Raw genomic sequence first — 26,621 nt, 5'->3', positions numbered from 1 at the left:
GGCAATCTCGAAATAATTTTACAGGACCTACAATAAGAATACGTGAATCGATATAGTACTAGAGAGTTGTAGACATAACAGACTTCTAGTGGTATACACATTAGTAGTGAAGTAGATTTTGCAGGCTGGGGAGAGAGAGAGAGAGAGAGAGAGAGAGAGAGAGAGAGAGAGAGAGAGAGAGAGAAGGAAAGTGTAATAATGTACCTCCACCGTATGTGTAATCAAAATTCTTTGTTTCATTGAATTTTTCTCTCCACTTTCTTTCAAAGTTTGGCTGATTATCACCTTGAGGTGTAGGTGTAGATGGCGAAATATTCTGCGAGGCATCATTATTTGAACCACTGGGGTTTGTTTCACTATCTGCCTGCGTGAGAAGGCTTTGTCGTAATTGTTAACATTTTCGTCATCTTCATTTTCAATGCCAGTTATTTCTGAAGCATCAGTGGGAATATCCTCATACAAAACCACTTCAATTTCTGCATCTGTCAAAGGGCGAAAACAACCATCATTATTATGATTTTTGTCCATGTGTGCGAGAAAAAGCTAGACAAACAACATATGAGAGTTTACGTCATGCAGCTACAATAAAGTGCTCGCACAGCTTGGCGGTACTTGTAAGTCCTCTTCATATTTTCCATTGTATGTCATTTGTTTATAGTGTAATGCTCCAAACTAGTGTAAAAAAAAAAAGACAAAAGTTCTTACAATGGAAAATCCAACAGAAGTTTCAATAGCTTGCACACACAGATAGACAACAGTATGGAAACAAACATGTGAAATCTTCTGTTTTCACAGTAGCCCGCAACAAGGAGTTTACAGCTTTGTTGCCAGAGAGGTGTAGCTATTGCATAGTAACATCTTTGAAACAGTAGAGTGGAGGTACAGGAAAGTTACAACAGGCTCTCAGCACACAAAACTGAACTGTGAGAAACTTATGTGACTAAAAACTTACTGGTACTTTTACGTACCATCAGGCAACAAAGAGTTAAAACAGGGTTTATGGTTTGAAGGCAAATTCAATAATCACACGAATGACGTGATTTGTCTTTATGCTGATCTTAACTAAATACAGAAGGCCATTAAATGAAAAATTTCAATGTGGAAACTTTACCTGTATATTCTTATCTTGTACTTGCAGTTGAATCCAAAGAATATTCAATTCCTGTGAAAATGCTAAGTGTTTAAGATGATAAGTGTGCTACTTCTGAATGATCATAGCTGTAATCCCGAATACACTTCATATCACATTGTTGTGACAATTAACTGAAGTAAATTAAAGATATTTATTAATGGTTGCTAACTGTGGCCTTTCAAATTAAGCAATTGATTAATTTTTCATTCAGCTTTGTAAGTAGACTGGAACATGTAGGCTTTTTGAGGTTTAGTCTTCCTGAGTAATTAAGTATTGTAAGAACACACTAATTGTATACTTTATTTTGAAAATGGTCATATTAGATGTTTGATTAGCAACAATGTGAAAACCGAGCGAGGTGGCGCAGTGGTTAGACACTGGACTCGCATTCGGGAGGACGACGGTTCAATCCTGCGTCCGGCCATCCTGATTTAGGTTTTCCGTGATTTCCCTAAATCGCTCCAGGCAAATGCCGGGGTGGTTCCTCTGAAAGGGCACGGCCGACTTCCTTCCCCATCCTTCCCTAATTCGATGAGACCGATGACCACGCTGTCTGGTCTCCTTCCCCAAACAACCAACCAACCAACAATGTGAAAAATAAAAAATTTAAAATTATTCATATAATTAACCTTTATCGTCATAATAAGTAATGAATACAAGAAGAAATTGACAGAAAGAAAACAATCACGTGTTTTAAGGAGGTGGTTGCACTTTAGAATGTAGTATGAAATTTTTCAAAAAATAATCTTTATCATCGTAGCAATCAACCAAATACAGAAATAAACTGGCAAAAAAATAAACAATCAATTGATTTAAATTAGTAAGTTCATTTTGGAACCACTAGGACATATAGTTTTCAACCACCCATCATTTCATATGATATATTTGAAAGCAAATTTGCATTTTCTGAGACAAGCTCTGACATCTTGAAACCTCCATGAACTCGTATACCCAAAACAAATTATAGTCCTAAATAACAAGCAAAAGTGGGGTTACAACTTAATAAAATTTGAATCACAATTACCTTCTGTCCCATTGGTTTCATTTCGGTAATACTCAAAAAACCAGTAGTAAAAACTGAAATTTTCATTACAATAACTTAGATATACTTACTTTCATTGTCAGTTATCTCCTCAATATAGCCACTATTTAAAAAAAATAAAGTATATAAAAAGCATGTCAGAATCTCCTACAATCATATCTGTTGCTTTGAATACTATAAATGACTACTGTCATTAAGATTAGATTAGATTAACTTTCATTCCAATTGATCCATAGTGAGGAGGTCCTCTAGGATGTAGAACATGTCAGAAAAACAATAATACGTGACAAATATTTGCAACTGAAACAAATAAGCTAATGTACCTTCCACAGGTCCCAAGTGGAATTTTTAATGAACAGTATATGAAAGAATCATTTTACAAACACTAATTTACTAAGATCGCATTAATACACTGAATTTAAAATAAAAAAAGTTTTTTTTTTAAATATAAGGTAATAAACATATAATAGAACTACTACAATACGTGTATGAACACATTACTACACTGAAATGGTGCAGAAGTTAGATGGTGCACTAAATTTGTAGAAGTACCTCATTGTACCACTAGAAGTCTCTGTCTTGCCGTAGCATTGGTAATATCATTCAAAAGTCACTAGTGCCCACTGGGGCTCAAAGGGTTAATATGTAAATAATTTAGGAGTAAAGGAGACCACTTGCAGAATAGCACAAGAATTGACTCACCATCAACAGGCACACACAAGAAACAAAGAAACTCTAGTTGTTTAAAGGATTTTGCCAAAAGTAGCAGGTTTTCTTCTTTTGTTTTTGTCTGTTGATGACTCAATGTGTGAGTGGTCTTCTTTACCCCTAAATTATGTATGTTCTGCAGGAAGTTTCCTTACTATAATCATATTAATATGTAGAACATTAGTAGTTACTGTGACATTTCTGATAAGACAGATTTAATATTATGGAAATTGTTTCATGAAGCACCAGTTTTATTGTTCACCATGATGTGTGGAAGTACATCGTAAATGAAATGGGAGTAACAGATAAATCTGTAGACTGTGCAACATGAAAGAGTGGGTGAGGTAATGGACTTATATGTAGGAGTAATGAGATTTGACCATCTTTGTTTAGATTTTATGTAGAATGCTAAATCGTATGAAGTAACTGTCTGTATTCTTCATTCAAGGCCACATCTTGATTGTTGTCTGCCTGTTGTGGGTGCGTTAAAAAGAGAGCATTGGACCTTTAACAAGCTGATCTAGTCATCTTATCTGCAAGCTAGCCTTTTCCACAGTGCTGTAGCTGTGCTCACACATACTCCAAACATATTTAGATGTGGAGCCACACAGATACCTCTGTGCTGTGGATGTTTTGAGACCAAAACAATATTTCTAACTCATTTATCTAGTATCTCATTAGAGGTTCGTTATTTCATTGGAGAATTTGTGGATGTTTATTGTTGGAGTCTCCTGTTGATATTTTTTAATCCTATTTATGTTTTAGTACTGATATCAGGACATTGTTCTATCTTTGTTATCATGCACTACACAGTGTACATTTCATTTTTAAATGATTTGCAAAGAGGAAAAATCATTATAGAAAAGACAGTAGGATCGATTTTTTTTGGTGTAAAAAAAAATTGTGGTGACTCTTTTACAGAATTTCAAGACAGGAGTTTTGAATTGTATACCTTACCACTACAACACTCCATTTGTCCTACAGCAAATGTACGGGAGGGGGGGGAGAATTGTAAAGCTTTAACTAATCACCCCAATAAAAAAATGTTGTGTAATTAATTTTTGCGCATACATGTGTACAGTTGTGTTAAGTATTGAAATCCCTGTGACACAGTTCCATAGCACCCCGCTAGAGGAGCCGAAAGACGATTTTACGGGGTATTGATAAAGTGGAGTAATGTGTTGTAATTTATTTTCTGCACTGGAGGGGGATCAATGCCATAACAATCCAGGCTGAGTCAGTGAAGTTGTGCAGCAGCAATGCGACATTGCATTAGACAGTGGTTAGGTGTCCCTAACACTTCCAGTGTGGTTGAACAAGTTTGAGTGACGAAGGATGAAATGAGAGATCATTCTTCTGTAAACAACTGAGGATCATGAGAGAAGTGCTCAAAAACTGGCATTCACACCTGATGCGATAGAGGAAGTGAAAATAGTCGTCGGTTAGTTTGTAATGTCTTGCATAAATTGTTGAACATGAGAAACATTGTTACCTGTTGGGGGTCTGTGACTGCTCACACCCACACATAAAGCACATCAAACTGAGGCAGAAACGGAAATGATGTTGCTGTGTCAGACCAATCCAGGTGACTTCTTCTACCTGCCTAGTGATGCTGCGAACGTTAGGTGTATCACTATGTAGCATCAAGCAGTGGAAATATGTGGATGCACCACAGCTGTAAAAGATGAAGACAAGCCATCACTGTGCAAGGCGATGTTGAGTCTTATTTGGGTGTGCCATGGCGTGGTCATAACAAATTATGCAAATTGTCACAGTGGCATGCTACAGAAATCTCCTCATGAAGTTATGAGATGCTGTTGGTATCAAAAGTTGTGGTAAGCTGTCTGAGGACGTGTTCGTCCTCCACAACATTGCCCCAGTTCATTCTGCTAGGACGCAGTGACACATGCTGCTTCTGTGGGCTACAAATCACATACAACTTGGCTTTGAAAGCGGCCTTTGATTGAGTTATTGTACTAATACACAAACAAGAGAGGTTGAACACTTCATATTTTAGAGCATTTATTTTGAAAACCAAGTAACACTATGAACATTTAAGGGTTACCTAGTTGTACAAGCCATCTTATCTTTGATGCATATGAACTTATTTGAAATTTGAAAGTCTTTACGTTTCTAAATAGGATTATGGAAGTTTTGCTATTGTAACACTTTACAAAGTGCAGATAATAAATGTGTACCCCTGTAATGAAGTACTCAAACTGCTGCAGTCTATGGAAAAATTGTATGTGCAGCTACAGAAAATATCTCATTCAACAAAAACGAAGTGTAAAAAGATTTTACTGAGGATCACATCATCACTGTGATAGTGATATTGCTTACAATTGTATAGTTTGCACTCAATAAAACAGTATCCTGTGATTAGTGATACAAAAACTGTATGTATACTATTAGCACATTCAAGAACTTCCCGAGTCAGTAAAGCAAGAACTATATGCAGAATGAGCTGTGTTGTGATTAGGTAGCAGGGAACAGTGAACAACTGAAATTGAGTGACACATCATTTTTGCCATTGAAAAATCATGCTAAAAATTGCTAATAAATGTCTATTTCTTAAAGAAAAAGCAGCTTTAACATCTGTGCAGTTTTGCTACGGCAGTATTCAATTAACAGAGTAGTTCAGTGTAAAAAAAATAAAGTCTTAACGTATGTTATAGTCACTGTTCATTTTGTGTTGTCAGTGACAAAATTCGGTTGAAAATAGTGGTCACTATAGTGTTCAGAATTAACTCAACTCCTGATAGCAGCCCTAAAACAAGACAGTGCGTATAGTATAGTCGTCATTAATGACATAGCACTCTAGATGGCCTGCAGCAAGCACATCTGTAGCAGTCGAAGGTTTAAGATCATGAATGACTGTTTACAGGATGCTAAACCCTGGTTGTGCGGTAGCCGGGTTCGATTCCCGGCGGGGTCAGGGATTTTCTCTGCCTCGTGATGACTGGGTGTTGTGTGATGTCCTTAGGTTAGGTAGGTTTAAGTAGTTCTAAGTTCTAGGGGACTGATGACCATAGATGTTTAGTCCCACAGTGCTCAGAGCCATTTGAACCATTTTTTTGCTAAACCCTAACAGACAAGAGGTAAGTTATTGTACAGGCCTCCTGTCTCTTAACTTGAATAAATATTAAGTGTCTCACTTCTGCCTAGTTGGAAAAAAAAATCATGACATTTTATTAAAGAATGAATTGTTAAAGTTCCAGAATGAAATTTTCACTCTGCAGCAGTGTGTGTGTTGATATTAACTTCCTAGCAGATTAAAACCCTGTGCCGGACCGAGACTCGAACTTGAGACCTTTGCCTTTCATGGGCAAGTGCTCTACCAACTGAGCTACCCAAGCATGACTCACGTCATGTAGGAGACGAGGTACTGGCGGAAGTAAAGCTGTGAGGACGGGGCGTGAGTCGTGCTTGGGTAGCTCAGTTGGTAGAGCACTTGTCCGCGAACGGCAAAGGTCCCGAGTTAGTGTCTCGGTCTGCCACACAGTTTTAATCTGCCAGGAAGTTTCAATTTCAAAATTGCTTTGTTTTTCAGTCTGCAATGTTACAGACTGTGAAAAGTCACTGGTAATATGCGATATTCAAATTATGTATAAGAATTCACATTTTCAGTTGCCATACATGTATGGGGTTTCCACATTTACTTTTAAGGAATTTATTTTATCAGATTCACAATGCTTTCACTGTTTATTGAAAAGTGTTGATATATTGTTTGTTTATTAGGAAACAAAGCTCAAGCACTTCACCAACCCATGGCGCAACAAGCAGCTCAAATTCCAATTCGAGCAGTGGACGGGTAGATCCCGTGGGGAGGGAAGATTCACCTTCTGGGTCATCTCGCCAGCCTTCTCTGTCCCCTACAAGCAGTGGAAGTAGCACAACAATGAACAGTGAAGCAAGAACTTCGGGAGAAGGAAGTAGCAATAGTGCAACGGAACCCGCTGCCGGTACTGACGGAAGTGCAAATAATAGTGAAAATAGAAATTCAGCTTCAGTGTGTGTGTCACTAAATGTACGAAGTGGAGAACTGCCAAGGGAATTGTTGGACAGTGAATTGTTGCCAAAGTACAAACGAGATTTGGTTACGAAGCACAAATCTTTAAGAACTGAACTGCAAGCACTTCAACCACAAAGTGGTCACTGCCGTTTAGAGGTGTCACGGACAGAAATATTTGAGGTAAGGTGTGATGTAGTGTGTTACAAAATATGTACTTTGCCTGTATTTGTAATATTACACTATCCTTCCTTCCTTCCTTATGGCAAAGCGAGCCTTAACCTTTATACAGATTGGAACATTGTCTCGTCACTGAAAATCAGACTTGCTGTTAAATTACAATTGTTCCTTCTGTAGATTACAGAAATACTTTCAAGTATTTACTAGATGAATTTCTTGCATTTACTAGTCAAACTCGTGGCAAAATATACGGAAGAGCTGTATGTCTTCTATAAATCGTACCAGCTAAGGGTCCTCCTGATGAACCTTACTCGAGAACTGAGTGAATGAGGATTTTTTAAGATACATTGTTGTAGGATTCTTCCAACTAACCTCAATTTCTTTTGCCTTTCCTACAATCTATTTTGTTCCACTCTTTTTCTCGAGACACGTACACCTAGATATTCTGTGGTTGTGACTATTTCTATTAATTGATCACTGATTGTGCAATCACACAATAATTGATCTTTCTGCATATTTATGTGTTCCATTGTTCAGTAGCACAGAAAAACCGTTATGACATGGAACGTGTCAAATGCACAAGAAATGCGCACAGGAAACAAGGTTTATTTATGTATTTATTTATTTATTTATTTATTTTTACATTATAGTGTTATACCTAAATATTTCTGTTATCTATCCCATTCCCTTAAATAGCACAAAATGCATATATTATATCTCCAGATTTATTTACTCATATTCAAGAATTCATCTATGGTATAGAAGGAGTTGTCAAGGAGGTATGATTTTAGTTTGTTTCTGAAACTATTACTGCTGTCAGTCAGACATTTTATTTCATCTGGTAATTTATCAAAAAAGTTTTATAGCAGCAGATTTTACCCCTTTCTGTGGCAAAGATAGGTTATGTAAAGGATAGTGTGGGTCCTTCCTTTTCTGGTATTGTAATCATGAATGTCGCTGTTGATTTTAAACTGGTCCATGTTGTTGAGAAAAAATTTCATCACTGAGTAAATGTCCTGTGAAGCAGTTGTAAGAATTCCTAACCTTTTAAACAGATGCCTACAAGATGTGTGACTATGAACCCCACACATTATTCTAACTACTTTCTTTTGAGCAGTGAATACCTTTTGCCTAAGTGTTGAGTTACCCCTGAATATTATTCCGTATGACATCAGAGAGTGGAAGTATGCAAAGTATGTTAGCTTACTAATTTCTACATCCTCAAAATTAGCAATTATTCTGATTGCAAAAGTTGCTGAACCTAGTCGCTTTAGGAGATCCAAAATATGAATTTTCCAATTAAGATTCTCATCTATATGTACACCCAAAACCTTAGTATGCTCTACCCTGGCTATTGACTTCTTTTGATGTGTTATGTTTATTGTAGGAATTATACTTTTTGCAGCGGAAAATTGGATGTACTGTGTTTTTTCAAAGTTCAGAGCAAGCCCATTCGCAGAAAACCAATTAATAACTTTTCCAAAGACCTTATTTGTATAATTTTCTGTCGGACTTTCTTTTACTGGATTAATAATTATGCTTGTATCATTAGCAAACAGTGTTAGTTCAGCATCTTGTTTCACATAAGAAGGGAGGTCATTCACATATATCAAGAACAGGAGGGAACCCATGATAGAGTGGCAAACTCCTTTGAATCACTTGAAGCATATAAAGAGACTTCTTGCTTCCTGTTCTGTAGCTATGACTTAAACCACTCATATTCTGTTCCCATTATACATAACCACTCATATGCTGTTCCATTTATACATAGAATTGTAATTTCTCTAGCATTATGTCATGATTTACACAATCAAATGTTTTGGATATGTCACAGAATATTCCTACCGGTGACATTTTACTATTTAAAAACTATTATGTGGACAGTGAAATTGTATATTGCTGTCTCAGTGGAACAGCATTTCTGAAATCCGAACTGTGATTTACTAAGTATCCCATTACTGTTGAGATGGCTAACCACTCTTGAGTACATTCCTTTCTCAAAGATTTTTGAGTATGCTGTATGCAAGGATACTGGCCAGTAATTATTGACATCTGTGGTTTCCCCCTTGTTGTAGAGAGGCCTGACAATGGCATATTTTTAACCTGTCTGGAAAAATACCTGGACTCAGTGATGCGTTGCATATGTGAGTCAAAACATCAGCTGTAGTTGCTCCACATTGTTTTAATAACTTGTTAGAGATGTCATCTACTCCAACAGAACATTTATTTTTCAAAGATCTAATAATTTTCCTTATTTCACAAGAGGTTGTTAGATGAAACTTGATCTGACTAAAATTTTTCAAAACTGACTCTTCTTTTGAACTATTCTCACCAATTTTTTCTCCTACACTTAATAAGTGATTGTTAAATACATTGGCTACATGTGTTCTGAATACATTGGCTACATGTGTTCTGTTGGTTAAGATGGTCTCATTCTCTTTAACAGTAATACTACCTACCCCAGTGCTTACTTTTCCTGTCTCCCTTCTTACAACATTCCATATTGATTTGATTTTATTGCTGGAGTTTTTAATTTCTTCTCTAACATACATATTTCTTGATTTCTTTACAACTTTTCTCAGTATGTTACAATACTTTTTATGGTGTAAAACTACTTCTGGATCTTTACTAGTTCTTGCTGTCTCATACAGTTTTCTTTTTCTTTCTGAAGACACTTTAATACCTGTAGTAATCCAAAGTTTCTTTGAAAAGTTTGTGGTGTTTCATTTTGTAATTTTCTTTGGAAAACAATGCTCAAAAAGGGATATAAATTTATCAAGAAATATGCTGCATTTATCATTAGCATTTGACTCATTATATACATCTTCCCAGTTTACATTTTCTAAACTTTCTCTGAAGTGATATATAGATATCGGGTTGAGCACCCTCACACTTTTACTTAATGGTTTCTGAAGTGTACGCCCTGTTAGGTTTTGTAAGTTAATCAGTTGTGCATCATGGTCAGGTAATCCATTTACCACAGGGAAAGCATGTGTTCGTTCTACATCCTCTTGCTGTACAAATATGTTATGTATTAGAGTACTACTGTCCTGAGCTATACATGTAGGGAAATTGATCACGTGTAGGGAAATTGAGGCTCAACTGCCAATGTCTGTACAAAGTGTTGGTCTGTTGCATTTCTTTCATCATTATGCTACAGTTCTCTAGCATTGATATGTTTCCATATACAGCAGCATCAGTAGCAAACATCTTCATAGTGCTTTTGTCATTGTCTACCAGGTTTTACAGGATGGTCAGAAATGGTCTCAGAAACTTGTAAGGGCGCTGCAGGGTAGGTTGTGTGAGAAATAATTGTTAGAAAAAATTCAATACATTGCATCATTTTCAAGTTAATTAGCATTGAAGATAGCCAATTCGGCCATTGCACATGCAAATTTAAGTGGCTCACCAGAGACAATTAATGTCAGTCATTCTCATAGCGTAGATGATAGCGCACAATACTGCTCAGGCTTAGGCTCAGGTTTGATCCTTGTTGTTGTCCCATATCCAGATTTTTTAAATTGCTCTCTTCTTCAATTTTAAGAAACCAAATGAAGAACACACTTGGCAACAGCATCTCTGGTGGGGGAATTTGCACATGCAGTGGCCTGTTTGGCTAACTTCAATGCTAATTAACTCAGAAATGCCACAATATGTCAAATTTTTCCTAAACAATTATTTCTCAGCGCAAGCTATCCTGTGGCGGTGGCGGCGACGACGACGATGATGACAACAGCACAAAACTGTACTGAATGGCTTCTAGGATTCACAGAACACAGTGCATCAACCTGAGTGCAGCAGTCTTCTTTCCTTTTGCGTCTCATGGATGAATAGAATGAACTGTGTTTAATAAGCTCTTTGTTTACAGGAAGCATATTATTATAGAAGAGATTTTCATTTTTAAATGGATCATAAAACAGTATTGGAGGGCAGTGTGGAGCGTAAAAACCATAGGGGGAGACAAAGAGGTAGTAAGCAGATTCAGAAGGATGTAGGTTGCAATAGTTACTTGGACATAAAGCAGCTTGCTGGACATAAAGCAGCTTGCACAGGATAGATTAGCATGGAGAGCTGCATCAAAACAGTCTCTGGACTGAAGACCACAACAACAACATAAAACATGTTTATTTTCCTGCAACAAGTTGTCAGCAGTGCAGTCCCATAGTTAAGCGTGTCTGGCCTGACAAACCTTTTTGGAAACAGGTTTGACATGCACCTTTCACAAACCACTTAAAATGCTTTGTTTCTCAAGTAAATTTCAGCAAACTGTTGCTACAGAGGTCTACACAGAAGTGTGCAAGTGTTCCATCAAATCCAGTTGTCTTTAGTCTATTGAAAAATTGTAGTTGATTTTCCAGTTCAGTCTCTCCTCTCTGTCATTTTGACATTTGTGTAGTTAGTGGATAAGAGAAACAACAATAAGACTTTCCTAAGTGAAACAATTTTAAAGACTAAATTCAGTATTTTGCCTTCCTTTGTCCTCTGTTTCACTACTGTCATGATCACTGAGACATTGTATAGATGTCTTTGATCTATTTATTATGCTGTACTTATGTCTTAAGGTGTCTATTACAATGTTTCTGAATTGGATGTTGAATGTTTCTTGTCCCACTTGCTAATCAGACAATTTTCTTACATTTCCTAGCTATTCTATTGACACTGTAACAGCCTTATGGGCACAGGTTCTCTCCTTTGTGTTAACTAATCAAAAAGTTTGTCTGTCAGTATGGTATCTAAGATGTTGTTATAGGTTGGCTGTATAACTAACTGTTAAAGTTAATTTTCAGAAAATAAATATATAATAATCTCATGTGAATTCCTGTTCTTGGCACTTGTTCTAATCATGAGTCTCCTAATTTATAGCTGGCAACTTTAATTCTATTCATATTACGATACAATGATTAGGACATTCATGTGCATATTTTCTCTGAAGTATTCCATCACTACAGCTCCTCGAGGCTGGTCTCACTTAGTTTATTTTGCATTCAGACGATTAATAACTTCAGTAATATTATTGAGTTCTGTGGTAGCAATAAAATTTTCCACTATGACTCCCAGCCTTCTACTATGACAACCAGCACAAAACTGTGACATGTATTCCAACTGAAATTTAAGATTTCACTGCTATTCATGTTTGGTTTCAGCCAGCTTTTTGTTCCTAGTACAATGCGGTCATTATTGCTATTAGTAAGTAAGACTATCTCAAAGGCTCACTTGACAAGAATGATGAATGTAATACAGAGTGTTTATAAATGAATATTGGGGTTTTAATGCTTTATAATATTTATTATATTAAACTTACAGTTATAAATGATATGTCAAATGAAAGAGCAACTCAAACAGTTTTACCAAGAACCTTATAAATGTTCAATGTGAGCACCATTTGTCACACGGCACACATCAAGTCTATAGCCGAGTTCTTCCCAAATGTTGATAAGTGTGTCTTCAGTGATTGTAGCAACAGCAGCTTCAATCCAGTTTCTTAATTCAGTGAGGTCTGCTGGTAGCGGAGGTACGTACACACGATCCTTGATGAAGCCCCAAAGGAAAAAATCGCATGGCGTGAGGTTGGGTGAACGTGGAGGCCACGTAAAGCAAGCCATGTCATTGGGCCCCTTGAGGCCTATCCAGCGCTTGGGTACAGTGAAGTTAAACCAGTCGCGTACTTCACTATACCAGTGAGGTTCTTGGTAAAACTGTTTGAGTTGCTCTTTCATTTGACATATCATTAATAACAATAAGTTTAATGTAATAAATATTACAAAGCATTAAAATACCAATATTAATTTATAAACACCCTGTCCATATCTGTATTCATAATAATTTTCTTTGATTATATCTACCACTAAAAATTATAAGGAGAAATACTGTTATCAGAATGCATAATTATTTAACTGAATAAGAGTGACATTATGTTCTGAAGAACAGTTGAATTCCTGTCGCAAAATTTTACTACTGATAGTTATAAGTTAATTACCTCTTCCTTAGCTCTTGTACATACCTTATTTTGAAATTATGTGGAACAACACATGTACTTGTGTTGCCAAAGATGTAGGGATTAGCAATCTTTCTGTCACTACAGGGACAGTGTTCACCAAAGACAACAAAAAGATCTTCCAGGAAGTTAGGAGAGTATTTTTGTGCAGATAATCTATGGACATTTAGTTGTAGTACAACAAATGCAAAGTGCTATGGTTAACGCTTGAGCACATCATACTGTTCTTTTCAGATAGCTACACATGAGATAACAGTAATGCGGCAGCTATTCAAAATAGTTTAGTGATGCCATTTGGAAAATATTTCAAAAGCAGAGATTTTTTATTTTCTTGCTACAAAAAGAGACTGTAATGGTATTGATAGACAAAAACTTAATGTCAACTTGTGCAGCTGGAAAAGGTGCTTTGCTTAAAACCTTCAATAATTTTCGCAATTGGGTCCTGTTAAGAGATATATTAAGATGTCATAGGATGCTTTGGACAATGAATGAATTGAAATTTTCAATCTGGTATTTTGTGGATTAGTCTGATATTGAAACTGAGGACAAAAACTTGAAATACTGCATTTAAAAACGCATTCATGCTGAGTATCTACTGTACCAGTGTTTGGCACCACACACACTCACAAATGATAGACAGTGAAATGAGCATAAATGCTACTAAGGGTGTATACGCCCTATGACAACTGGGAAATCCGGAATTTTTCATCATTTTAGTTTTAAGTCAAAGTTCCGTAATTTTGAATGGTAAGAACTGATACTCTAACAAATAATGTGACTTTACCCTGCTGCTGCAGAATAATACTGAAACAATAAAACATAATTGAGAGAATGGCACCAAAATAAAACTTTAGTTGTAAATAAAATGTGCTGGTTACAGCAACAAAACACTGTGCACATGTAGGCATGTGCAGGTAGCAAAAGGGGTCAAAGGCTTTAGGGTGGAGACTATGCAATACATTATAGACTGCATTCAATGAGTGTGATGTCACAACTGTTTCTGTTTCTAATAGGTCATGGGAAAATATTGCGAATGATGGTATGAGAAATATTACTTCCAAAGTAAATTTCCATTTATGCAGGACGAGTTATGTTACACCTGAAAATGTGTGATGATTTTCTTCTCTTTCCTTCTCATCCCGTATGGTAAGTCTTAGCTGACCTGTGGTTCTGGATGACATTCCCAAAATCTACCCCTTTCCCTAGACCTCTCCAGTCCTTTTCCTTCACCCTTCTTCTGTCCCTATCAACCCTTCTACCTGAAGAAGGAGCCACTGTCTCCAAAAGCTTACCAATTACAACCGTCTTTTACGTATATGTTCAGCTGCCACTTGGTGTGTAGATTTTTTATCTATCCGATCTACACCAGTGTATAAAACCTTTGCTATTCAAAGGACGATTTGATTTACAGCTCAGAGAGAAATTATATTATCAATTAACACGGAAAAAATGTACTTTCACCCCGAGTAGAGTGCATTTTCACCCAGAAAAAACTGTATTTTTAACTTTTAACTGGGAAAAACCCGGTATCCCCCCCTCCCCCTTTCTTGTCTGCGTATACACCCTGTACTTAAAACTACTCGTAATGAATGAGGCTTTAGCCCTTCACAGAATTCCTCTTATAATGAACATTAATTAAGTTGCAGAATTAGTCACTTCACATGTTCACATGCATTGAAAATCTCTCACACAGCAAAACGTCTTACACAAGAGCATAGAAATTCCTGTCTACAAACGGGATCAAAGACGAGATTCATCAAATCACAGGACTTTAACTTAATGTCATTCTATTGAAAGTCCCTAGAGCATATTTAATCTTGAACATTATGATACTGTCTAAGGAAAAGTAGTTCTTCATAAAGGAAGAGTATCTGTTCAGAAAAAACCATCAATTTGAAAAAATAGTTTTCTTTATTCACACAGGATAATGTTGCCTAAGAAGCAGTTATGAGAGCAGGGTTATCAACGAGAAGTAATTCTTCACTCTGAAAGCATGTTTACGAAGATCACAGATGAGTTCAGGTTGAGTTGAACTGCATGTCTCAGTGGAGAGTGCTTATATAATCAGGGTTGCCACATGTTCTGAAAATGAGGGAATATCAGGGAATTTTAAACACGTCGGGGAAATCGGGGAAATTTGAAAAACACTGGAAAAATCTTGTTTTTGTATCAGTAGATAAAATGATTTCTTTACTGAGGTGTCGTGCATCGTCGGTAGCTGGGTGCAGCTGAGTATGTGCGCTGCTTCTCTACTCCCCTGTTACTACTGCTTTTCCCCTTCCCAGCAGTCCCCTTAGTTTGCAGTCAGTGCTGCCACAACTTATTGCCGCTAGCCTAGCAGCTGCCGACGAGAGGCAAGGAGGCGTGAGGAGTGGTTTGTTTGGATCATATTTCAGTGATTGTTGACACAGCGGCTAAGGCAACGGTCAGATGTGCAAGAGTCATGTCTGAGTGATTGTGTGAATGTGTGTGCGCTCTCGTTTTCTGCCAAGGGCTATGGCCGAAAATTTAGTTGTGAGAGTGTGATTGTCTTCTCTACATGCCTGTCTGCAGCTCAGCCATCATCTTTATGGTGAGTTGCTAACTATCCTCATTAATATTGATTTTCAGAATATTTGTGCAAGTTTGTCTGTGACAAGTGAATGGCTGGTCACGAGTGGATTTCTGTGAAGGGCCAAATCTGCAGGTGATTTCGCAGGTATCTCTAACGAATTGGGCCCGCCAATCTGAAGCCCTTCGGTTCCCACCTGCCCGTCGGATGTAGTCTCACCGATCTGCCCACAGGCCAGGCCAGGTCTGTCTGTGTGTGGTGTAATGCAGCGGATTTTCATGGTTTATCCATCGACCCAGGACTATTTTACTCCTGGGCAGGCCAGAGACCATGGGCGATAGATTTCAGTAATTACGCCTCTCTTGCTACGAGCCGTGTTGTACAGTGTGGCATTTTATAGACATTATGTTTGTTCTAGTACTTTTTGCCACTTTAAAAGTAGTTTATATGTTAGAAAGTATGGATGATAAGAAGAAGAAAATTGTCAGTAGCTGGCAGTTTGTACACTATGCACTTGTATATTTCTCGAAAGAAAAATCATGCAATACCTCTAAACTAATAGATATAACACAGTGGGTAATAATCAACAATAACAAACATAGTAGAACCAACATTTTATTGGCAGTCACCTACAGTGTTGGTTTACACAATTCTTCCCCACCTTATGCACTGCTTTCAAGAGGCCTACTTTTTTCTGAGGTTATTTCTGAAATCAGTGAAGGTATTTTAAATCCTTCTTGCAACTCCAAGTAAATGCATATCTTTGTCCCCAAATGTGGTTTGTTTTTTTGAAACAAAATAACATCAGTGGTCTTAATGAAGCACATATACCATTTTGCTTGCTTTTTGCATAAAAAAACAGTTCATTACAAAAGATGTTGATGTTAGTACTTAAGATTTTTGCTCACATTAGAAAACGAAAGTTTTTTTAGGTATTTTCTCATTGCACTATTGTTTCTTGTACCATAGCTGGTGGACAGACAGATTGTCAACCTACTTATCCTTGAAATTTCAAAATTTACCAGGGAAAAATGATAAAACCTGTCTGGGAATCAGGGAAATATCAGTGAATATCCCTTGAGAAATTATTCAAGTAGTGAAGGGAGACGAAAATTTAATAGTCAGCGAAGGAAACGCAGTAAGTGAATATGGATTGGGGCTAAGAAATGAAAGAGGAAGCCACCTGCTAGAATTTTGCACAGAGCATAACTTAATCATAGCTAACACTTCGTTCAAAAATCGTGAAAGAAGGTTGTATACATGGAAGAACCCTGCAGATACTAAAAGGTTTCAGATAGATTATATAATGGTAAGACAGAGATTTAGGAACCAGATTTTAAATTGTAAGACATTTCCAGGGGCAGATGTGGACTCTGACCACAATCTGTTGGTTATGAACTGTGGATTAAAACTGAAGAAACAGCAAAAAGGTGGGAATTTAAGGAGATGGGACCTGGATAAACTGAAAGAACCAGAGGTTGTTCAGAGTTTCAGGGAGAGCATAAGGGAACAATTGACAGGAATGGGGGAAAGAAATATAGTAGACGAAGAATGGGTAGCTTTGAGGAATGAAATAGTGAAAGTAGCAGAGGATCAAGTAGGTAAAAAGACGAGGGCTAGTAGAAATCCTTGATGAAAGGAGAAAATACAAAAATACACTAAGTGAAGCAGGCAAAAAGGCAAACGTCTAAAAAATGAGATCGACAGGAACTGCAAAATGGCTAAGCAGGGATGGCTAGAGGACAACTGTAAGGATGTAGAGGCTTATCTCACGAGGGGTAACATAGATACTGCCTACAGGGAAATTAAAGATACCTTTGGAGATAAGAGAACCACTTGTTTGAATATCAAGAGCTCAGATGGAAACCCAGTTCTAAGCAAAGAAGGGAAAGCAGAAAGGTGGAAGGAGTATATAGAGGGCCTATACAGAGGCGATGTTCTTGAGGACAATATTATGGAAATGGAAGAGGAGGTAGATGAAGATGAAACGGGAGATATGATACTGCGTGAAGAGTTTGACAGAGCACTGGCCCTGGGAGTAGACAACATTCCATTAGAACTACTGACAGCCTTGGGAGAGCCAGTCCTGACAAAACTCTACCACCTGGTGAGCAAGATGTATGAGACCGGCGAAATTCCCTCAGACTTCAAGAAGAATTTAATAATTCCAATCCCAAAGAAAGCAAGTGTTGACAGATGTGAAAATTACCGAACTATCAGTTTAATAAGTCACAGCTGCAAAATACTAACGCAAATTATTTACAGATGAATGGAGAAACTGGTAGAAGCTGACCTCGGGGAAAATCAGTTTGGATTCTGTAGAAATGTTGGAACACATGAGGAAATACTGACCTTACGACTTGTCTTAGAAGAAAGATTAAGGAAAGGCAAACCTACATTTCTAGCATTTGTAAACTCAGAGAAAGCTTTTGACAATGTTGACTGGAATACTCTCTCTCAAATTCTGTAGGTGGCAGGGGTAAAATACAGGGAGTGAAAGGCTATTTACAATTTGTACAGAAAGCAGATGGCAGTTATAAGAGTAAAGGGGCACAAAAGGGAAGCCGTGGTTGAGAAGGGAGTGATACTGGGTTGTATCCTATTCCCGATGCTATTCAATCTGTGTATTGAGCAAGCAGTAATGGAAACAAAAGAAATGTTCGGAGTAGGTATTAAAATCCATGGAGAAGAAATAAAAACTTTGAGGTTCGCTAATGACATTGTAATTCCATCAGAGACTGGAAAGGACTTGGAAGAGCAGTTGAACGGAATGGACAGTGTCTTGAAACAAGGATATAAGATGAACATCAAGAAAAGCAAAACGATGATAATGGAATGTATTTGGGTGATGCTGACGGAATTAGATTAGGAAATGAGACACTTAAAGTAGTAAAGGGGTTTTGCTATTTGGGGAGCAAATTAACTGATGATGGTCGAAGTAGAGAGGATATAAAATGTAGACTGGCAATGGCAAGGAAAGCGTTTCTGGAGAAGAGAAATTTGTTAACATCGAGTATTGATTTAAGTGTCAGGAAGTCGTTTCTGAAAGTATTTGTATGGAGTGTAGCCATGTATGGAAGTGAAACGTGGACGATAAATAGTTTAGACAAGAAGAGAATAGAAGCTTTCGAAATGTGGTGCTGAAGATTAGTTGGGTAGATCACATAACTAATGATAGGTATTGAACAGAATTGGGAAGAAGAGGAGTTTGTGACACAACTTGACTAGAAGAAGGGATCGGTTGGTAGGACATGTTCTGAGGCATCAAGGGATCACCAATTTAGTACTGGAGGGCAGCGTGGAGGGTAAAAATCATAGAGGGAGACCAAGAGATGAATACACTAAGCAGATTCAGGAGGATGTAGGCTGCAGTAGGTACTGGGAGATGAAGAAGCTTGCACAGGATAGAGTAGCATGGAGAGCTGCATCAAACCAGTCTCAGGACTGAAGACCACTACAACAACAACAACAACAACAACAACAACAACAACAACAGATGGACAGTTACAAAGTCCCAGCTTTTGGGAAGTTACTCATGTTAAAAGTCAAACCACAGTGGTGGGTTGTCATAATAAAATTGGGCACACACTAAAAACACTTGTAAAAATGTGCAAAGCATGACTGCTGAATGAGCCAGGCCCATGGCAATAGGTGGTACTGAATACCTCCTTTGCTGTGTACACACTAAAAACATCCATAGCATTGCCAATAATTCGAAATATGGTAATGCATTGTCAGTTATTACAGCATGAGGTTTGCCTACTTTGGGTATGTAGGCTTTTACGGGAGATATTGAATGTATACATAAAAGGGCAGCAGAAATGGTTATCTTAGGTTTGTTTGGCACATGGGACAGTGTCACAGACGTGTTAAAGAAACAAAACTGGTAGACTCAAATATAGATGTAAACTATCCCGAGGAAGCCTACTAACAAAGTTTCAAGAGCCAGATTTAAATTATGACTAAGAATATACTGCAGGCGTAGTCCGTATCAACTCAGGCAGGCTAGGAAAAAATCTTACCTTCACAGTCTCTGATGTTATTGAATTTAGCATATGTTAAAATGAAAGATTTAGTAAAGAACACGTATTTTTTATTTTTGTTTTCTCCAAAAGAATTTTTGCTGCGAGATACACTCCCCCAAAGATGATATTGCGCATACCATTTTGATGAAGCGAATTTTGGAAAAAAATTTTAAAATACTGTATCTCAGGACTGAAGACCACAGCAACAACAACATCACTTGGGGAAACGTAGGGCAACCCTGGTAATGTTCCAGTAAATTCCATTGTTCCAAAAAATAAGCAAGTCCTAGAACCATTGTTTTGGAGTAGACTCTAGCTTACTAATTTTGGACCTAATTGATACTCTTTTGTATGACAGTACTATTGGATCATTGCATTTGTCCTTATTGTCACATCCTCATGGTCACTACATTCAGATCGAGTTCCATTCGAGGTCTCAATATCATTGGGCAGATCTTCACATTCCATTTATCAGAAGCCCCTATCATCGACCTGTGCCTCATGACCATGATAGGGCCTCACGCAAACTAGATGGACAGTGTCGGTGCACTTTGGTCTCCTCAGTGTAAAATCGCCATCCTTGACTTTATAGTCTACTTAGGATTCAGTGCAGGCCAATGTAAAGCTTTAATAATTTTTCTGTAGTTCTACATTGTTCATAGGTGTAAAAATCCATTTTAAGCCACTTGTGTTGTAGTTTATAGGTTGGTGTTTGCTATATAACATTTACAGTTCTTATATTGGGTGTGCAAGGCCCACAGGCATGCTAAATGTCAATCTCCTTGAGTTCAGGTAATGAGGTGTTCAATAAAAACTTTCGTTATCAGGTTGAGATGGAAACAAAGTATCCATTCTTATTTCAGCTTGTCGAGCATGTATCAAGAAAAATGGCATGAAATGTGTAATGCATCCCCGTCTGTCAGTACATGTCTACGTACATTGAGAGCTTATCTGCTGATATCGTATTAAAACATTTGGTGAAGTCATTAGTTTGTGAAACTGTCTTCAGTGAAATACTTTTCCGTCGTTGGAGACCATTACAGAAGATGCTGATGTAATTCAAAATTATGTCTTTTACAAGAAACTTGCAGGTTCCTGGAGCTGCAGCAGGTGATAGTCTTGCTTGACATTTTAGTGGGTGTTAGTTGTATTTCACTATTATATACTTATTCCCTTTTGTCCATGTGATATCCCTTTTGGAAAGGTCAATTTCAATCCAGTGAAAAGGAGCAATCGCTGAAACAGTTGGTCAGAAATCCTAGGGGTAACTGAGGCACAATAGCTCTGTTGTTGGTATTAACCTACAGTGGCTAATACAATGTCTTATAGACTGGCAGACACACAGCCAGTGGCATCTGCTTCAGATTTGTTCAAAGTCTGCACAAATGCTGGATGACCTGATGTCAATGTGCAGTGAAAATACTTCCGTGTGGCTGGCTGTAAAAGGTCTAAGATGGCGAGCAACACTGCCCATCCATTGTTTCATAATTCCTTTTATACAGTATTTCACTTATATATCTGGATTCTCTTTTGATAACTTCTTACTGCTGTAAAAGTATTTCCACACAATGCCTCTTTCCTCATTCACAGTCATAGACACATGGGAACAAAGTGCACGCGCAAAAATGAGTAAAAAGAACACGTGTATGCATGCATGTTTTCCTATCCACATATTGCCTCATTGTGCAAGCAGTGTGCTATGCATCCATTTCTTTCCTCCGCAAGAAAACAATAAGGCTTTGGGTTACAAAGTACCTAAATAACAGAGGTACAAGAAATGCAAAGTGATAGCGAGGTTGTTTTGTTTTTTGCAAATTTCAAGTGACAAACAGATTTCAGATTTTCTGCTTGAGAAACTGGAGTGACAAGGCTGGCACTAACATTTTGTTAGCTGGCAATCATCATCATTTGTACTAGTTGAGTTGTTTATTTCGCTAAAAAATATGTAATTGAGACCGGTAGTCTTAATGTGAAAGTTAATTGACATTCATTGTGTCATTAATTTTATAAACAGTTGTTTAGGATTGATGTCCTCAGACTCAACAAATTCAGAAATTCCATAGACCCTAAATCCACTAGAAGGGGTTGTGTTTTCCCATTTTGTATTTTTGGTGTCATCATTGTACTTCATTCAGCTCCACTCCTTCGTTTCTTTTGATCAGAGTAGAATAGAAGTAGAAGTTTATTGTATCATAACATACAATTTCGAGTCAGGAGACTCATCAAAACACAAAAACTGGTTTAGAATTTTTCTTATAATATCATTAATATAATATACTGTACTGGATAATTAATTAATTAAGCAATTAATAATTGTTCTTTGAAAGTAACAAGCTATTAAAGATTAACAGTCCTAAGTAGTTACTCTCTCTCCTACTAAAATTTTTGGGTTGTCATTAATGAATTCTTCTACTGAATAGTAACTTTTCTGCACGGATTTCTCATATAAGGTTTTTTTCAGTGCTTCTAAATTTATACTGAGCAGTTCTCTTCCTTTCACTTTGTTACATACCCATATACTGTAGAGTTTGAGCATAAAATTTTAAATGGTGGATGGGCAGCATAAATTTTATTTATTTCTGTTGTAATCATGTTGAAAATGATTTGCTACATGTAAATCATGGTTACTATGAATAAAGAAAATCAGCTCATAGATGTGTAGTGAGGGAACACTTGATATACTTAGATCTTTTAGGAGTGGGTGACACGATTTCTTTCGCCCTACATTGTGCAAATTTCTAATGATGGTTTACTGAAGTTTTAATATGCGACACACATGGTTTGAGTTACCCCAAAAATGTAATTCCATATCTTATTACTGACTTGAAGTAGATGTGATACACTACTATTCGTATGTCCATATTGGTATCATTGTGTAATATCCTAATTGCAAATGCTAGGCTATTTAACTTATTTGCACAGTACTGTATATGTGAGCCCCATGATAGATTTTTATCCAGTTGCATTCCTAGGAATTTCACGCAGATTTCTGCAAATCCTAGTTTTTGTGACTGATCTAAATATCATTTAATTTTGCTTGTTTTGCTTTCAACTGTATTAACTGAGTCTTTTTCATGTTTAATTTTAACCCATTTAAAATCCAGCTAGGTATCTAATTTTTTAAAGTTTTAAATACAGTTTGGTGAATTTGATCAGTATTGTTACTTCCAATAATTACAGATGTTATCTACAAATAAAACTAAGTGACTTTCAGTACTAAAGTACATTTACATAAAACAGAAACAGAATGGGACCTGAAACAGGACCTTTGAGTACTCATTGTGAAATGGTTTTATGTTTTGAAGTATAAGTTCCTCTCTATGATACAATCACTCTGTCTTCAGTCGGTTAGGTAGGACTTAAATCACATTGCCCACAGTTCCTACTTTCCCAGTTCACAGAGTAGCAAAGAGTGGTTCACACTATCAGAGGCCTTTGATAGGCCACAATAAATTCCTGTGGTATGCATTGAGTTGTCAGGAGAGGAACTAATTTTACCTACTGAAAGGTTTATAGCAGATACCATGGTTTTGCCTTTTTGAAATCGATACTGATTTTTTGAGGTTATTTTAAATTTTTGTATGAAATTTTGAATTTGTATGGTGACTACCTTTTCAAACATTTTTGATAGTGATGTAAGATGAGAGATTGGCCAATAGTTCCCCATAAGTTCTGTTGTGCCTTTTTTGAACAGTAGCTTAAACTGTCTGCCTATGTGTGTCTGGAAAATAACCTTCTGGAAGGGACTGGTTAACTATTGTAGGAAGTGACTGTGCTGTTATTTTAGATACTGTTTTTAACAGTATTGTTGGTATCCCATCCCATACTGCTGATGTTTTACTTTGTAATGATAGTATCACATTTTCTATCTTTTACAGTAGTTTTGCTAAATGTACTGAAATTCACCTTCAAATTGCACAGTGTTAAAGAAACTTACAGTATCTGGGTACTTTTCTACATTGATGTTTGATTTGTTTGCATTTATAAAGAATTGATGAAATAATTCAGAAATTTGAGCAGTATTTACAGTAGTTTTGTCCTCTATCTTGATTTCTGAAATATCATGGCCCCTAGCTGTGGCACCTGTTTCAGCTTTGATCACTGGTCGTAATGCATTTGATCTGTTTTCACTATCCAAAATCTATTATTGCCAGTTCTCTTGCAGCCTTTACAACTTTTTTAAAAATATTTTTGTAATTTTTTTACGTAGGTAACAAAATCAGGACTTGTGTAGCTATCTTTTTCTTGCACTAGATGTTTTTGTTCCTATGTTATAGATCCCTATGTAGCTATCTTTTTCTTGCAGTAGAGATTTTTGTTCCTTCAGTAATCCACTAATCCACTAGTTTATTTCCTACATTTTTATTATGCACAGTAAGGGGGAAAGTTTAATTAAAAATGTGTTTGAAGTTTTCAAAGAAAGTAGCAAAATTTTCAAAACATGAAATACTATGATCTACAGCACACTCCACCTTATTTAATCTTTGATGGAATAAGTTTATATTTTCTGTGGTGAATTGGCGTTTGGTGTAGGTTCTTTGGAGCAGGTTTCTATTGTTTTTGGTGACTCTGTAAAGAGAGCACAATGATCAAAAAGTCCTAAATCTAAACAAAACTTATTTGCCTCATTATAAATGTAATTGGTTAAAATATTATCTGTACATGTTGCTGACATTGTGTTTACTTGACTAAAATCAGTGGAATAAGTGCAAAACCCCGATACTTGAATCATATCAAGGAATTTCATTGATTTGTTTGTTTCACTGGCTAAATCTATGTTGAAATCAGCAGTTATTAATGTTCTTTGCTTGGATTTCGTTTTGATGTTTTTGCAGTAGGCACTGGAATTTCAACAAAAATTGTTTTCTTGTTTCTGCACATGGAGTTCTATACACATAAAATAACATTTTGCCATAACTCTAAGCAGCAGCTTTCAAATATGCATTCTGCATAAAGGGAATCAAAATTATCTTGCTTCATATTCCATTGATCTTTCCACAAGCATGCACAATTCTCCTTGAGTTAAATTACTCCTACAAAACCTGCTGGCAACATAAAAATGATAAAGGTTATTTAAGATTTTGGTACTCTCCTTTGTAAGCTAGTGGTCATTCAAGCATACAGCCTCAGTATTTAGTATTTCTGACAACATGATTTGCAAGTCATTAAGCTTTGTTTCTCTGCCATTTGTATAGTTTGAACTTGACCCATTTATGTTAAGGTGCATTAAGAACGTGTTGTTACTTTTTTGAATATTCTTAATGCCATCTGTTGGTGAAGCACTGTGTATTTTCATTTCAACTTTATTAATTTTTTACAACCCACGATCACGTAACTAATGAGGAGGTATTGAATAGAACTGGGGAGAAGCGGAGCTTGTGGCACAACGTGACTAGAAGAAGGGATCGGTTGGTAGGACATGTTCTGAGGCATCAAGGGATCACCAATTTAGTACTGGAGGGCAGCGTGGAGGGTAAAAATCGTAGAGGGAGACCAAGAGATGAATACACAAAGCAGATTCAGAAGGATGTAGGTTGCAGTAGGTACTGGGAGGTGAAGAAGCTTGCACAGGAGAGAGTAGCATGGAGAGCTGAGCTGCATCAGTCTCAGGACTGAAGACCACAACAACAACAACAACAACAACAACAACAACATCTCTGCATATTAGTTTCCCTTACCAAGTATGATCTTACAAATAGCACTATACATATTGTTGAATGTAGCCAAATCTCGCCTGTTTAGAAGCAGTCCATCTTGTCGTAGACACTTATCACTAATAAATTTATTTGAATCCACGAAAACTGAACCAAGTCTGTTGAATTGCTCTCTGATGCGATAGTTTATTCTGTCTGTTTATTTATCACTTTCCAATTTTCTGTGCAGAGTACTACTTAATTATTAACTTTGATGCTGGGTATACATTTTTCACTGTCAGGATTAGATTTCATGCCTTGTTTACGATCTTTTCTTTGCTGCTGGTTTGCAGTGAGTTCGTCCCCACATGCATGAAAATACTGTTACAGTTTTCATTGCGATTTACCAGCAGAAGTGTGTTTTGTCTTGTTGTCCGTCTGTTCTTGAAATGATTATTTAATTGATATGTGCTTATCTGTGGGCAGATGTACTGCAACAGTTTTAATTAGTGAATCACCAGATATTAAGAAGTCATTTCCAGTGCTGTTTGTTACTTTGTTGATACTTTCTTCCTCTATTTTTAGTACATAACTATCCACTTATATTTATTTCTAGGTTTGATATATTTTATACCTCTTTCTCATAATTATCATCATGTTTTTTGGTTTGCATATCACTTTTAACACTTTGACTATTTTTGTGGCCATTTTCCATCACTGTTTCACTGTTTTTGCAAATTCATAAACAGTTATTCATTTAATAGTTTCGCGTTTTCTTGCTTCCAGATTACTATCTTTTCTGAGAGTCTCGATGTCACTATTCAGTAACTTGATAATTTCGTCTTTTGAATTTATTATATTCAGAAGATCTTCACATTCATCACTAACACAGTTAAGACGTGACCAACTAATATCAACATTTATGAACCTGAGATTCTCATTCACACACTTTTCATGTAACCAGAAGTTACATTTCACACAGAGGATGCCTTTTATCACACTTTTTTTGCATTCTTTAAATGCTGAGTTGTTATGCAACTGCTTTTTAGCTGAGACTGAAGTTTTGCTGCCCTGTTCTACCAGTGCCATTTTGAGTGATGCCTCATTCCTCATGTTGGGCTGTTAAATAACCATAACAAGAATATTTGTCCACAGTTTTCTTATGCATTTTTCATAAATTTGAAAGCTCCTCCTCCTCTGTTTCTCTACTTTCAGACAGTAATGTTATTGGAGACCTTTTATCTAATACTTGACTCTCAGGGTATCATATCTCATATTTTTATTATCATATGTAGAAGCAGCATACCACATGGCTTCTCTTCTCAGTAATCATCTCTAAAGTTCAG

General features: G+C 36.8%; 1 protein-coding gene across 1 annotated transcript in view; it reads left to right on the top strand.

The window, feature by feature from the left end:
- Window positions 1–26,621, top strand: part of LOC126163152 (E3 ubiquitin-protein ligase SMURF1) — a 205,512-nt gene that overhangs the window by 114,890 nt on the left and 64,001 nt on the right. The window contains exon 9 of the mRNA XM_049920082.1: window positions 6,621–7,074. Within this exon, the coding sequence (XP_049776039.1) occupies window positions 6,621–7,074 (454 nt within the window). The remainder of the gene's footprint in view (window positions 1–6,620; window positions 7,075–26,621) is intronic.

This window comes from Schistocerca cancellata, chromosome 2 (assembly GCF_023864275.1).
Source record: "Schistocerca cancellata isolate TAMUIC-IGC-003103 chromosome 2, iqSchCanc2.1, whole genome shotgun sequence".
Taxonomy (NCBI): Eukaryota; Metazoa; Arthropoda; class Insecta; order Orthoptera; family Acrididae; genus Schistocerca; species Schistocerca cancellata.
This window is presented reverse-complemented; position numbering and strand designations above follow the sequence as displayed.